This window comes from Podarcis erhardii (assembly GCF_964252035.2).
Source record: "Podarcis erhardii genome assembly, chromosome: 17".
In the NCBI taxonomy this organism is placed as follows: domain Eukaryota; kingdom Metazoa; phylum Chordata; class Lepidosauria; order Squamata; family Lacertidae; genus Podarcis; species Podarcis erhardii.
In genome coordinates, this window is record NC_138515.1 from 33424175 (window position 1) to 33438957 (window position 14783).

Genomic DNA, 14783 nt, shown 5'->3' on the forward strand with positions numbered 1-14783 from the left:
GGTTCTGCAGCTCACAATCAGAAAAATAAGTTCTCCTGCCACAAAGCTCTTTGGTGTTCTTGCTGCAAAAGATTAATAGTTACCCCTGTGGAAATTTCTTAACTTTGAAAACAAAAACACAGGGGAAGTAATTAATTCGCAAGTATCTACTGACGGCTGAAATATGCATGTACATAAATTGTGCTCTATGAAATACATAAAAATGCATATATAGTATATTTCTGCATTGGTGGACAATCAAGCAGAAGACAGACCTGTATAAAATCAGGTGATAGCAGCAGAACAGAAGATAACACAGGTATGTGAATATCAGAACAGATTGAGAACATGTTGCTACATCGCTTTCTCTTGTGACTTTACAGCTCATATTGCTGAAATATATGAGCAGACAGTGGCTTCACACTCACACCATCCATCAAGGGAGTCGCTTGCAAAGAAAACAGAAGAATATTGGCAGAGGCTCCGGTAAGAGTTCAGTATAATAAGATGTTGTCATAAATGCACAGCCATGACTCACTCATTACCTGTAAGGTGTGTGTTGTTATAATTAGCCTGATCTGGACTGCTAGACAATTATGCTAACATAATTGTTGTCACAGATTCTGTCGTCTTCCCTAGCTAGGCCCTAAATCACAGGCTCTGATGATGTGTGTTTTATGTTAAAGTAAAAAAGTGCTCCTGGGGCTATTGGGAGTGAATTATTTACTCACAGGCATTATTACAGGCCAGTTGCCAGCTGCAGGAATCTTTATAAGTGAAGGTAAAGCTGTTAAAAGATTTCATATATTGTATTATTTCTTTGCTTAAGATGTCAGTGTCATATTTCAAAAATAATATTTTGTGAACTTCTTCATTTCTTCTCATACAGCCAGGAAGAGGCACGGGATGTATCTTTCTGGCAGGTCAAGCTTGCGCAGACCAGGTAACAGTGCTGCTTCTTTAAGGGTAGGATCCAGAAGTTCCTAAGTGGAAGCTGGGGTGAAAGAATGTGGTTGAGTCTGTAGATTTTGGAAACCCCTGCTGCCTTGCGGGACATCTTCGGGAGAAGAGAGGGCTAAGGAATAAACCCTACACAAATCCGACAAGTCCCTAAGGTGGTTGGATCAAACCTTGTATGCCTCCTTCCGGCAACTCCTGCTGCCACGCTGGTCCCAAATATACCGTATTGGCCCGAATATAAGCCACACTCCCCTCCCCCCATTCTGACCATGAAAAGTTAAAGTGTGGCTTATATTCATGACCTTACGGTATGCAGCCAGGAGCGCTGGGCAAACAGCACCAAGAGCGTAGTTCTCCCCCAAGGACAGGAAGGAAGAAAGCAAGGAAGGGGAAAGGCCGCTGGCAGTGCAGCGCCCCCCCCCCCATTATGCAGCCTGGAGCAGCGAGGAAGGGAGTGGCTTATATTCAGGTATTTTTTTCTTTTCCCCCCTTCTGTTTTAAAGCTGTGGCTTAATCATATTTTTCGCTCCAAAAGATGCACCAGACCATAAGTTTTGGGAGGAGGAAAACAAGAAAAAATTATTCTGAATCCCAGAAGCCAGAACAGCAAGAGGGACCTGGCTTCTGGGATACCGTGTGGCTGTTCTGGCTTCTGGGATAATGGCGCCAAGCCTCTTCAGGACAGCGGGATGAAGGTTCCCCCTGCCCTGAGAGGCTGCGCAGGGCTAAGGCAGAAGCCAGGACAGGCGCATCGCTGAAGGGGCGCTGTGCAGTTCTCCCTCTCTGAGAGGGAGAACTGTGCAGTGCCCCTTCATTGAAGCTGGAGAAGGAACAGAAGGAGTCCCTTCTCTTCCTCCTCCGGCTTTGCAGGACAGGTGCTGCGCAGAGAGGGAGAACTGCGCAGCGCCCCTTCAGCGAAGTGGGAGGAGGAACAGAAGGGGCTCCGTTACTCCTCCCGCTTCGCTGAAGGGGCGCTGTGCAGCTCTACCTCTCTGCACAGCGCCATTCGCTCCATAAGACGCACTCACATTTACCCTTTTTAAGAGGAAAAAAGTGTGTCTAATGGGCCGAAAAATACGGTATATTCAGGTGCAGCTTATATTTGGGCCAATACAGTATCGCCCTGCTTTCCTTTGGACCACATGCATGAGGCCAAGAGTGGGGTCTTCTTGTCTGGGCAGCCCAGGACCTCCAGACACACTGCCCAGGCTTGCACCCCGGGGAGGTCACTTTGGTGCTGCTAATGCAGCCCTTTGACTTCACCCCGGAGGTGTACTCCATTTTCTCTCGACAAAGAAAGAAAGGAGGGGTGGTTTTTCTCCTGTCCTGGTGGGGCAAATTTGCCCAGTTTTTCACTTTTAAACGTTCTAGGCTTAACTCTGGGCAATCCATAATTCCTGGTTATAAAACAGTCATAAATATAAAACAGTAAAATCGTCATAGTGTTGTGGATTTCTTCTTTTCCTTCCTATTAGGCAGGAAATTGAGGATGGAAAGGAGTGTCTTATGAAGATAAGGAACAAAGTCATCCCTCCCTATTTCAGTTCAGAATTTGGCATGGAATTTCTGAATAAGGAGGTAAGTGGGCTGTGAAAGTTTAGCAGAGTTGGGCTAATACAAACACCTCATTTACACTGTACTGGGCTGCTGACAACCTGCTCCTAATAACTTTGCCCTTCTCACTTCTCAGACTTATGGAATTGTGTGTACAGTGGTGCCCCGCAAGACGAATGCCTCGCAAGATGAAAAACTTGCTAGACGAAAGGGTTTTCTGTTTTTCGAGGTGCTTCGCAAGACGAATTTCCCTATGGGCTTGCTTTGCAAGACAAAAACGTCTTGCGAGTTTGCTTCCTTTTTCGTAAAACCGTTAATACCTGGGGAATCCGCGCTCCGCAAGACGAAAAAATCGCAAGACTAAGCGACTCGCGGAACGAATTATTTTCGTCTTGCAAGGCACCACTGTACGGCACTAGTGGACATAAATTTGTTACTCGTATTTTGACCGTTTTTGTTAGAAAGTTAATTTCCTCCTCTGTTTTTTCTTTAAAGCTTCCTGATGTTGAAAGTCTTTCAAAAAAGCTCCCTCCATTCTCAAAGAAAGGAAAGAAGGGACCATTGCTGGATACAATTACAGAATCGGGTGAAAGCAATCTAGGTAACGCTGCAACACTAAATGACCCTCTCTTGAATTTGTGAGTGCTGGGTCCCCATTTGCCCTTACATCCTCCATAGTTGGACATGGTGGCAGTGTCTGCAAGTTGCACAGCATTTTCTCATGCTCCTTGTGGACTACTATAGAGCACAACAGGGCACATACCGTATTTTTCACTCCATAAGGCGCACCGGACCATAAGGCGCACCTAGTTTTTAGAGGGGGAAATCAAGAAAAAAAGTCTTTATTTTTATTAGTTACCTAGCAACTCAGTTTGTAGGGTGACACATGGTGCTACCTTATCCCCAGTGCTCTTTAACCTCTATATGAAACTGTTGTAGAGATCTTTCTGTCCACTTCCTCTAAACCAGGCATTGTTTTATGCACAGCTTAGGGGTGCTCTTGGAACCACCTGTCTCCAGCTTTGGCAGCTGTAGCAGCTGGACCCTTTCCTGAACATGGTTGGCTTGGCTATTCATGGCACCAGTGTTATGAAATATGAGAGAATCCATCAGTATTGGTAGCCTGCCAGCTTTTGAAGCCATACTTACTACACAGGTCGTCCCTTGGTCTCTGGAACCGAGTGTCTTGTTTTAATTTGTGTGCTAATGTTAATGGAATTGTTTTATTGCATAATTTAACTATGTATGTTTTAATGTTTGGATCAAATTGCCTTATTGTGTATTTTCATATAATTAAATTAGTTATTAACATTTAATTAAATTAATAACTGTAACTAATTTATTATTTATTTTAGTTATGATTTTTTATATTTTAACACTTGTGCAATTGGTTTTTATATTTGAAAACTGCTTAGAAGCCTATTTTGGCCTTAAGCAACATATAGATATAAAGAAATGGCAAAATTGCCAAGAACTTCTCTCGCATGTGTCCTATTGAAATGAGCAAGTGCTATTCAAAAGCCATGCTATTGTGCAGCTCTCATTAACTTCAACGGGAAATGCTCAGGATTCGGGAGGCCGGGTATTTTGCCCTAAGTTTGTAGTATTGTTAATTTGTCAATGTAACTATTAGCTTGTCAAGGTTGCTATTATATTTCTCTAGGAACGCTGGAGCTGTCAGACAGAAGCAAGACTTGGGGCGGGGGTGGTACGCTCACTAATTCATCAGGTTATTCTGTAATCTGTGCTGAAGTTTACCCAGAGTTCTCCACAACAGGTAAAGCATTTCAGCAGGTCACTTGGAAAAGGAAGTAATAAATTAGACGTGGCAACAAATAAAAGTTTTGTCAGCAGTTCAGAACTGGCAGGTTGCATCCTGGCCCACTGATAGATGAGCAGACCTTCGTGATATTTGACTACCCCTAGGGATGAGCCAAAGGGACGCGGGTGGCGCTGTGGGTTTTGAACCTAGCAGTTCAAAGTGCAAGTAGATAAATAGGTACCACTCTGGCGGGAAGGTAAACGGCGTTTCCGTGCGCTGCTCTGGTTCGCCAGAAGTGGCTTAGTCCTGCTGGCCACATGACCTGGAAGCTGTACGCCGGCTCCCTCGGCCAATAAAGCAAGATGAGCGCCGCAACCCCAGAGTTGGCCACGACTGGACCTAATGGTCAGGGGTCCCTTTACCTTTGCCTTAGGGAGGAGCCAAAGTTGAAAACTAGAGACAGCACTTAGTGCTAGTTTCCTTTGGATGGTAAAGCACTGGAGACTTGACGTGCCTTCATAATATGTACTCCATTTACTAATAGAAACATATCTCATTATTTACTTATTTCTAACTTACTCTTCCCAAAGGAACCCAGGGCCGTCAAAACAAACAAACATCTCAAACAATCACCTCACAGTTAATTTCAAGGGTGCCAAGAATAATGGATTTGAGGCATGAAATAGCTGGTCAAGCAGGAACATCTTTAAATTCCTCCAGAATGTTAATTATGAGGGAGGGAGACAACATCTCACATAATCATAATTATAATCATCATTTTATTATTTGTACTCTGCCCCTCAAACATTAAAACCTTCCCTATACAGGGCTGCCTACATTCAGGGAGGGCATTCCATACAGAGGGAAGTGCTACCAAGAATCTGTCGCTGAAACTTTTCTGAGACCCTCTGAAGTGTTCTATATTTCTGAGATTGAAACGGCACAGATTTCTGAAACTAGGCCTTGAAGCACAAAAGCGTGTACAATGCTTCACAGGGTGATAGATGCCCAATTTTGGTACCTACTGTTAGTTTACCTTTTACGAATATAACCTTTAAGTCTAAACGTATTGCTATTTGCCCACAGTCCTTAAATTACAAAAGCCTGTTGGTATCATAGAATGGATAGTTCAGGAAAAGTATCAAAGGAGAAACTTGAAGAAGCCGATTTGTGGAGCCAATGTTTACAGGCTAGCAGCATTGCTCTTAAAAAATGACATAACTGCGGCATAGGATTGCACTGGAAGAGAGCTATATAAATACCAAGTATTCTTACCTGTAGCATGTTGTTTCAGGGATATTTCTTCCAAAATAAAAAAACAGTCATGCCTTCTGCAATTAGGACTGCTGCTACTTTTGGATCAAGCGTTTTCTTTTTATGTTTTATTGATTTGCTTAGGGGTTGTTGTTTTTTAATGTATTCCAGTTCCCAGAAAAAATAGAATACTCCTGAATTTTCAAAGCACATTTCATCTTTGAAAGATGATGGGATGAAAAAGAATATGAGAAAACGTAGGGAAGTGAGACAACCTTAAGTAGCTAATAATAAGGTGGGGGTGAAACTTAAGTTACTCTGAGCTAAAACAAATAAAAAGAGCCGCAAGCAGCCCAAGATGGCTAATCCACTTTTAACGTCCAAGTAAGTATTACAGCAAGCAGATCAGCATGCTTAAACCTATGTCTGTTCCAATCACATGGAAAAGAGATGGAAGTTTGGTTTAAGGAGTGTAGGGATGGCGGGATGATACACTGTTGCTCCCATCCACGTCTTACCTTCCCTGAGTTTATCCCCTTAGAGTCTTAGACACTTTGTCCTTAGGTACCAAAAGTAAGACTGGCTTGCAGAAATGTACCTCGAACAAGAGGCTATAGGAAAGTGAGCAGTTGCTGCACAAGAGCCACAGGCTCCCCTAATCCACGTTCCCCTTTTGTTCTACAAATTTGGCCCCATGTACCTATCTTTTTAAGGGGCACAGGTGGCGCTGTGGGTTAAACCACTGAGCCTAGGGCTTGCCGATCAGAAGGTCGGCGGTTCGAATCCCCGCAATGGGGTGAGCTCCCGTTGCTCAGTCCCTGCTCCTGCCCACCTAGCAGTTCAAAAGCACGTCAAAGTGCGCTTCCTCTGGCGGGAAGGTAAACGGCGTTTCCGTGCGCTGCTCTGGTTCTCCACAAGCGGCTTAGTCATGCTGGCCATATGACTCGGAAGCTGTACGCTGGCTCCCTCGGCCAATAAAGCGAGATGAGCGCCGCAACCCCAGAGTCGGCCACGACTGGACCTAATGGTCAGGGGTCCCTTTACCCTTTACCTATCCTTTCCTTTGTTTGTGATTGTGTCTTTCTTTATTCATGGTCAGGCCACACCTTAGTTTAAACAAATGGGTCTGCTGATATACCACATCTAGTTTGGCCCCGAAACAAACCACGTAAGATAGGGGACACCTCCCAGAAAGGGTCGTTGGGATTTGAGCAGATATTTGGATGCATGCCGCGCATGCATTTCAGAAAAGAAAAACGAATAGCTCTCAATTAATTGCACAAGAACTGTAGATCTGGACTTGTGCAAAGTCTGCAGTCAGCCTTGGAACTCTCTTCATTTTCAACAGAAATGGCTGAGAGTAGATTGGAGATTGTCTTTGAGCCAAAACTCCAGTCTCTTCTGGTGGATGCAGCAGGATCCCCAAGGAAAGAGAAGGTGAAATTGCCTGTGTCCATACAGAGAGACAAGACACACTCTGTACCCAGGCGAAAGGTAAGAAAGTTGATCTTCCACCATTTCTACCCTAACCATGAATACAAACGGTAGAAGTATAACTTCTGTCTTAAAACACTTTTTTTCTTAAGATGCATCATCTACTAATATACTGATGTAATGGTGCTTAGAAACCTGCACAATCCATTTAACCAAAGAAAACGGTGGGACAAAATGAAAGTGGCTCTATTGCACTACATTTAGCATCTTAAAAAATGGCGGACTGCCTCCAGCCTTGCATTGGCCAATGAGAAATACCAGAGCCAATCAGAAGCAGAGGGAGGCTGCACAGTTCAATGGCAGCTCACGCGTTTTGATCTCTGCTATCTCTATCTCCAATTAAAAGATCTTGGGTAATCGGGTTGGGAAAGACTTCTCTCTGCAAGATATGTCAGAAAGCTATTGACAACTCTAGGCTGGAAGGATAAGTGCCTGGGGTGCATCCTGTCTTCATAGATGGTCACTCTGTGTGAGTGGTTGATGGGAATTTGTTGTAGCCTCTAGGTCCCCACTCACCCCAAAACTGAAGGGCTGATTTTGCAGGAGTTTCCCTGTGCTGAAGTCAATACGTTTGGACTTTTTCCTTTGCATCTGTATGTGTGGATGAATCAGCCTTATGAACGTTTCCGTGCATTTCCACGTGGCAGGCCATCAGCTCTAGGTTAGCCATTGTACATCCGCTTAAACATTCAAGTTGTGTTATTTCTACCCAACAAAAACTGCCTCTTTGCTTGGAATATAATGTTAGGGACTAGGGCTGGTCCCAGGGGCTGCTGGCAGCAGAGCTGGTGGGAGCAGAGCTGGCATTGGCTCTGTTTATGTGTGAAGGCCACCATATTTCTTGCAAACCTCTTATAGAGGATTTATTACAGTTGAGCAGTTTACACGTTTTGGTGACTAAATAAATAATGGGTTCCCTAAGAGGCAATACGCTACATCAGGCATCATATATTGGGAAAATCCAAGATGGTGGCCATCGCCCAGAGACCCAAACCAATTGCCAGCATAGCTTCTATAATCAGTTCTGCTGCCCACCACCACTGCTTAATATCTCACCCTATTCTTTCCACAGAAGTAATTAACTTGCAGGAGCAAAGCATCTGTGCCCTCTGGAGATTCTGGGGAGGTAACAGTGCTAGGCAGGGGCCCTGGTAGGCACTGGGCAGAGTACCACTGGCAGCGCTGTCAGGTGCCCATCAGTGTCTGACGCTGGTTGTGTTAGGCATCTGAGTTAGGGGTTCTGGGCACAGAGCTCCAGTCTACTGCGAAGCGTACAAGTTCACTGCTGTGAATGGAGGATTGCTTGATAATGGGTCATTTTTCTCATGCCAGCTTTCCTTCAAATTAGGAGTATGTTTGGCCTCCCTAATCCGTGCTTCTCATTCATGCAGGGTGAAGATCCCGTTTCTGGCAAAGTTCACACATGCTCTGCTACAGCAGCTTCACAGCAAATGTCAGGCTTTGTTCTCATCCCACCTAAGGTGTCATTTGGGGTTCTCAAGGAGGGCTGCACTTACAAAACCATAGTAGTCCTGAAGAACATCGGGATGAATTTCTGCAGGTTGGCATATTTATTTATTTGAAGCACCATATTTGTTTCCTTGCTCCAACATGTTCGGCAAGACTTCCACAAAATGATACAGGGGTGCAGAGAAATCTTGGCAATCATGAAAAAAGCAAAAGATTCTATGTTTCTGCTATTTTCTTACTTCCTGATCAGTCAGTCCCAACCAACAAGCTAGCTCACTTTGTTTCTTGGCAGGTTTCGGGTGAAACAACCACCACCCCGTACTGGATTGCGAGTGTGCTACACACCAGGGCCTGTAAGTTAGGGGGTGTTTGGCTTGATTGTCGTGTTTTTTCCATGTGCTGGGGTCCTCAGTGTTTCAAGACGTTGCTTAGGAGGGAGGAGTTTCCAATATTGCAGTGGCAGCAGCTTTCTGAAAAAGGCATTCGAAGCTATGAAACCCTACCTGAATCTCAGTTTCAGCTCTCATAATCCTGACAAATCTCAATTTATCACGAGGCAGGCACACTTGGCCATCCCCCCAAGTGCATTCTCCTGTTGCTTTTCCTGCCTTGCCTAAGAAGAGCAGTTCTCTTGCTTAAGATTTTTCTGAACTCCTGCCTGCTTTTACTTCCCCGCTCTTCTAAATCTGCAGCTCTTCATTTTCCTTCTCTGTTAAAAAGAAAGAAAAAGGGAATTTTATTTTTTGATGCTTAACCATCACCACCCACCCCCAGCGGCAATGAGAAACATCATTTGGTTTAAAAAAGGCCACTAAGCCAAAAGACATTCCAATTGTCTGATCCAAGGACAGTCCTCAGAATAATTTATCCAAAGGGGCTTCCGGTATGCTACTGCCCATTCTTCTACAGCAAACAGTGCAGAGCACACATCCTTTAAAAAAAAATAAAAATAGGTGTGTTTGAATTCTCTGCACACAGCTTGTTGCTCACATTGGGAGCTACTTGCTGTATAGTAAGGCTGGTAAAGAGGATTCTATTGGAGGTGTAACGTCCTGTTTTGTAACATCCATGCACCTTCTATGAGGCGTCACCATCTTCAACGTTGTGGGCGAGGTTCTCCCATTCCTCATCCATTGTTCCCCTGGTCCTTGTTCACCTTTTGGTAGATCAAACAGCCCTCAATGTGAGTCCAACTAATCTGGGGTACTTTCAGCTTCAACCTTTTTTTTTTTCAGTTAACAGTTTCTGGTGTCCTCCTGCATAGTGTGAGAAAAACCATTTATGAAGGAGTTTAGCTTTGCTCATTTTTAATGATCCTTTTTTTATAGGTAGCTTCTGGGTTGCAAACAGAGCTGGAAGTCGATATTTATGCTATGGCTATTGGAGTAGAAGGCAGTGAGGGAGCAGGTGAAGTTTCCCATCGGATCGAAATTTACACAGAAACGGAAACTCTCTTCCTACCTGTGGAAGCAAATATCCTTTATCGCTTTTCTGTGCAGGACAAACTGGTCTCTTTACTGCACAGACAGCCACAGAACTCCCCCCCCCCCAAAAAAAAACCCACACCCATACACTTGGAGCAAGTTACTTTATTTTGAAGACTTTGGAGTCCCTTAAAATACTTTTGGAGAGAGGTGTTTATTGTTGACATCTGTCTCTCTCGGGACACAATGGGAAGTGTGTGCCTTTGGGGGTAAAGTCCAACCCTTGGAGATGTTTACGCAACCCAAGTCGCTTCAAAATGTTGTTTTAATGTTTGGGAAGGGAATTATATAAAGGCTAAATGTTTAGAGCTTTTTACAGGGCCATCCTGTGGTCCCACTGCCCTTTCAGCCAGAAATCTTCTCCTTATCATTGACTGGGCGTAGTTGGAATCCTATATGCTCTGAACAGCAGCTTTGAAAAAAACAGTATCAATTTAAGCTTAAATAAGTCCAGGGAAGGAGAGTCTACCACCACTAGGGACAGTCTGTCCAACTGCCAAATGGCTTTTGATCTTCTTGGGGTTCTTCTGATGTTGTAAAGATGCTCTTTGTAAGGTTCTCCTGGAAATTACTCACAGTGATTTACAAACACAATAGAAAAGAAGAAAACCAATGATAGGAACAGTAGAAAACTCCACCCATGCAACTCCCTCCCATTAGTTCTATTCCTGCCTTTTGGAACAGGAGAGAACACCTCTGCTCCATCTTCTGTGTGGCAACCTTTGAAGGCCACTGTCATATGCTTGCTTAGTAAACTCCTAGATACCAATGAGGAATAGGGCGGCACCTCTGCCCCTTCCACCATTTGTAGGAACTTGGGAAGCTGCTGATCATTGAAGCTGCCCTTCATCATCCAGCGAAAGAGTTTGGAGAGGACCCAACTTCACATCCCAGTTGTGAGCTAAACTCTACTTAAATAACACCAGCTCGTCTCCTGAATCAGCCTGCTCCCATAGCTTCATTAACTATGAACCCTGAAATTTGGGGTCGCCTCCAAAGCTTTGACAAAGTTTTGCAACAAATGTATCAATTACTCAGCTTGGAGGAAGCTGCAAAACTATGGCACAAGTTTGCAGGGGATCCCAAATTTGGGGGTTCATGGTTAATGAAGCTTGCTCCCATCTCTGTTCTTTACTAGTTTCACAATGCCCTTTTTGTCACCAGAAGTGGAAGTGCCAGCCGGAACTTAATGGCCAAAGCAGTCCTCTGCCGGTTAGAAGAGATGCTCTTTATATAGATTAAGAGGGCACACACAAGTGCTTCACAAAGCAACATCCATCCTTAACATGCCTTTCACCAGTCTTAACAAGCAACATCTATGACAGCAGACCCCCCAACTATCCTCAAGGGGGCAAGGCTTCTACCACTCAGCTGGTTTCAGAAACCCCAACCTCCCATTTTAGAGTTATACTACCCCACAAGCTACCTGGTTAACGTAAGTAATTTAATTGCATTTAAGCGCTGGCTTCCTTGCCAAATGTATGGAGGCCACCGGCATTGGTGTCATAGTCCAAAATAGTTTCATGGCACTGCCTTCCTCACCATTTAAGACAACAGGTCAAGGATTACTGCTATAGCAATAACTTGAGAGATTGGGGTAGGAGAGGACCAGAACGGCTTTAGCTGAGGTTGCATCCATTCTGGAAACAAGTGGAAGATAAATCTATTACCCCTTTTCTCCCTGCCAGGGCTCCTACACTGAACCCTTGTGGTTGGGGAGGAACTGCTGTCGACACTTCTTGCTGCATTTGACTCCTGAAGCAGATTTAGCTGTTCTGATACTGATCAATTGCAGTGTTCCCCTCTAAATTAGGGGTGAGCAACCATTTTGCCCCCAAGCAACAGTGGGCGAGTGCTCAGGGGCCATATGCCAGTGACCTGGGCATATGCACACAGGGTTTTCAAATACTCTCTCCACTCCAGCAGGGAGAGAAGAAGAAGAAGAATTTTTTATTTATAGCCCGTCCATCTGGCTGGGTTTCCCCAGCCACTCTGGGTGGCTTCCAACAAAATATTAAAATACAGTAGTCCAAACATTAAAAGCTTCCCTAAACAGGGCTGCCTTCAGATGTCTTCTAAAAGTCAGGTAGTTGTTTATCGCTTTGACATCTGATGGGAGGGCATTCCACAGGGCGGGTGCCACTACCGAGAAGGCCCTCTGGCTGGTTCCCTGTAACTTGGCTTCTCGCAGTGAGGGAACTGCCAGAAGGCCCTCGGCGCAGGACCTCACCTACTGCAGCATGATTTATGGGGGGGGGGGGAGACCAACACCATGGCTCTCCCAGAATGCCTTTGCTCCCTGTCACATCCACGCTTCCCTCTGCCTGCCAGTTGCTTGGTAGGCTGGGAGGGATGCCGTTTACATTCAGAAAGGGATGGCTCTGTGCTCCTCACAGCCTGCCCTAAAGCTGTTTGGCAAGCTGAGAGAAATGTGATTTGTTTCTGAAGTGGGGAGGGGAACACTAGGTAAAATTCAGCCAGGGGATGAATTCAGTGGTAGGAGGGTGACTTGGCCACATGGAGGTTATCCACAAGTGCTGTTAAGATTAGTGAAATAAGCACAAAAAGGCAATTTTTGAAATTTTCAGTTTTCTTGGTTTCAGACTCGTTTCTCAGTGGGCGAATTTTCTCCTTAGTGATCAAACTGTCACATTACCCTGCGCTGGAATTTCAATGCTGCAACAAGAACTACAATGAAGTTTTTAACACAGCCCGGCTATCTTTTAACTTCACATTGTTGCTGTTTTTCAAAACAGACCATGGCAGGCTTGGAATGGTGATTATAACATCACAACAGCCCAACAATGGTAAAATTATCTAGCAGCAATATCATCTTGATGTTTTTGAAGTATAAAAATTTCCCATCGATACTTCAGTGGTGTTCACCTGCTACATTAGCTTATTAATATATTTTTAGGCATCAACGTTTAACAATAAAATTTAGTTCGTCATTGTGGTTCTCTGATTTGGACTTTGACAATATTTTATTTAACAGTGGACCTGGGAAATGAGCTTTCCACTCCATTTGTGCTACCACCAAGCAGTTTTACTGGAGAGAAATGCTTTTGTGGCTGATGGGGCACATGTATCTGTTAACTAAAGGTAGAAGATTTAAATGTAACTTGCAGTACAATCCTATATATCTACTTTGAAGTAAACCATCTTGAGTTCAGTGGGGTTAACTATGAAATTCTATAAAAACTCCCATGTAAGTGTGTGCCTCCTTATTTAACCTCTGGTGGTGGTTTTTGAGTGCCCTAGCTTGGCTAAAGAAACTGGCATGTGAAAGGAATTATCCTGCATTTCAAGTGTGTAGAAATGAGCTTCAAGCTTCTAAATTCTGCCATTCATCTCAGACTCACACACCATGCATGAATAACCTTCACCACCACAATCTAATAGACACTCAGAATAACCCCTTGACATGCAACACAAGCACCCGTCCCCAGCTCCCTAAAGCTGCTTCACAGGCTGGCAACTCCTGAACTAAACCAAAGTGAGCCAAATGTGAGTAGTGGACAAGTTTGCTTCTGTGAACAAATTAATACACACCTCTGCAGTTTATTCAAGAGCGGACAATGCAAAATGTCTTGAACACCTGAGACACGTTGATAATGATAAAGTGAGGGATATTACTTATTTCCCTTAGACCTTTCAGTCCTGTAGCCAATTTGGTTTAAGAGCTAACACAATAATTTAGCTACTGGTTTGCATTTGGAATGTGGCCGTATTGGAGCATCTAAACAAGGTCTATGCATCCCCTCTCAGAAAAGGCATCACCACATTGCTTGATGGATACATTCAGTGAATAAGTACTGCAAAGAAGTTTTAATTCTGCAAAAAGACTGCAAAGAAGTTTTAATTCTAGGGATTAGCTAAACAAGTACATTTTGGGAAAGGCTTCACTCAACACATCAGCACCAAATTTTGACGGTGGTGGAGGAGGCGGAATGCTCTTGAAAAGCGGCAAAAATACTGGTCCACTTGAGTGAGGGCAGGGAGTACTGCCCTTATGATTTAGCCTTGGTGACGACTCATTCCCAAATCCAATTGGCTGTGTGATGTGGGGTTACTACGCTGATGGGCAGGGAGAGAGGTCTGTTTAAAAGGTGCCAAGGCCACAGATCAGGGAAAGCAGCTGCTGCAAACAGTAGGTGAAATATAAGCTGGGGAGGGGGCGCCAGTGTTTTGATCCTTCTCTGGCCCCTCCCTTTTGATTTGTGAGTGACAATCTGACGCAGCTCGGGTTAGGCTTACACCCCTCTGTGCTGGAGGCGACAAACCCACATTCTCCTGGAGCGACAAACCCAAAATGCTCCTATTAGACCATTGCAAGAATCATTTTCTGTTTCTTCTTTCTCTTCCTTTTTTTCTCCTCAAATCGGTCAGTAGCATCAGCAAAAAAAGTCACTTCATCTTTCGCTTCTATTTCTTTCTTTAGGAACTGCAGGCCGGCCATATTAAATCCCAGCACATCCTATAGACAGAACATAAGTAGACCTACGTAAGAAGCAGGGAGAGGGCAGACGTGGAATGCTTTTGCCATCACTTGCCAACTTCAGTGGTTCTTTCCCTACTGTTTTAATACCAAACTATGTCAGAGACAGTGGGCAGGATTCAGCTAATGAACCCTATCAGCTGAAGTCCCTGCAAGGACTTCCATTTGTGTGATGAGTCTTCCCATCTCCTCCCTCCCCCCCCCCAAAAAAAAATTGGCTCGGAGTGAGAACACTTCCAGAAAAGTGCATGGAAGGAGAGGGGATCATTTTGTCTGGGAAGTCGAAAATCTTGCTCTGATAGAACCATCAGCATAGCACAGTGTTCAT

General features: G+C 44.4%; 2 protein-coding genes across 4 annotated transcripts in view; one reads left to right on the forward strand and one right to left on the reverse strand.

The window, feature by feature from the left end:
• SPAG17 (sperm associated antigen 17) overlaps positions 1 to 12824 on the forward strand; it is an 80162-nt gene extending 67338 nt beyond the window's left edge. For 2 of the 3 annotated variants that reach the window (XM_081844694.1, XM_081844696.1), the window contains 11 exons: positions 363 to 465; positions 869 to 922; positions 2415 to 2517; positions 2989 to 3094; positions 4157 to 4270; positions 6858 to 7003; positions 8395 to 8564; positions 8766 to 8826; positions 9802 to 9946; positions 11255 to 11392; positions 12561 to 12824. In XM_081844694.1, coding sequence (XP_081700820.1) covers positions 363 to 465; positions 869 to 922; positions 2415 to 2517; positions 2989 to 3094; positions 4157 to 4270; positions 6858 to 7003; positions 8395 to 8564; positions 8766 to 8826; positions 9802 to 9946; positions 11255 to 11391 — 1139 coding nt within the window. In that variant the 3' untranslated portion in view covers position 11392; positions 12561 to 12824. Of the gene's footprint in view, positions 1 to 362; positions 466 to 868; positions 923 to 2414; positions 2518 to 2988; positions 3095 to 4156; positions 4271 to 6857; positions 7004 to 8394; positions 8565 to 8765; positions 8827 to 9801; positions 9947 to 11254; positions 11393 to 12545 lie in introns of all 3 variants that reach the window. The other variant, XM_081844695.1, reaches the window with a different exon arrangement.
• Positions 12825 to 13799: 975 nt separating this feature from the next.
• Positions 13800 to 14783, reverse strand: part of WDR3 (WD repeat domain 3) — a 28652-nt gene continuing 27668 nt past the window's right edge. The window contains exon 26 of the mRNA XM_081844919.1: positions 13800 to 14434. Coding sequence (XP_081701045.1) covers positions 14279 to 14434 — 156 coding nt within the window. The 3' untranslated portion in view covers positions 13800 to 14278. The remainder of the gene's footprint in view (positions 14435 to 14783) is intronic.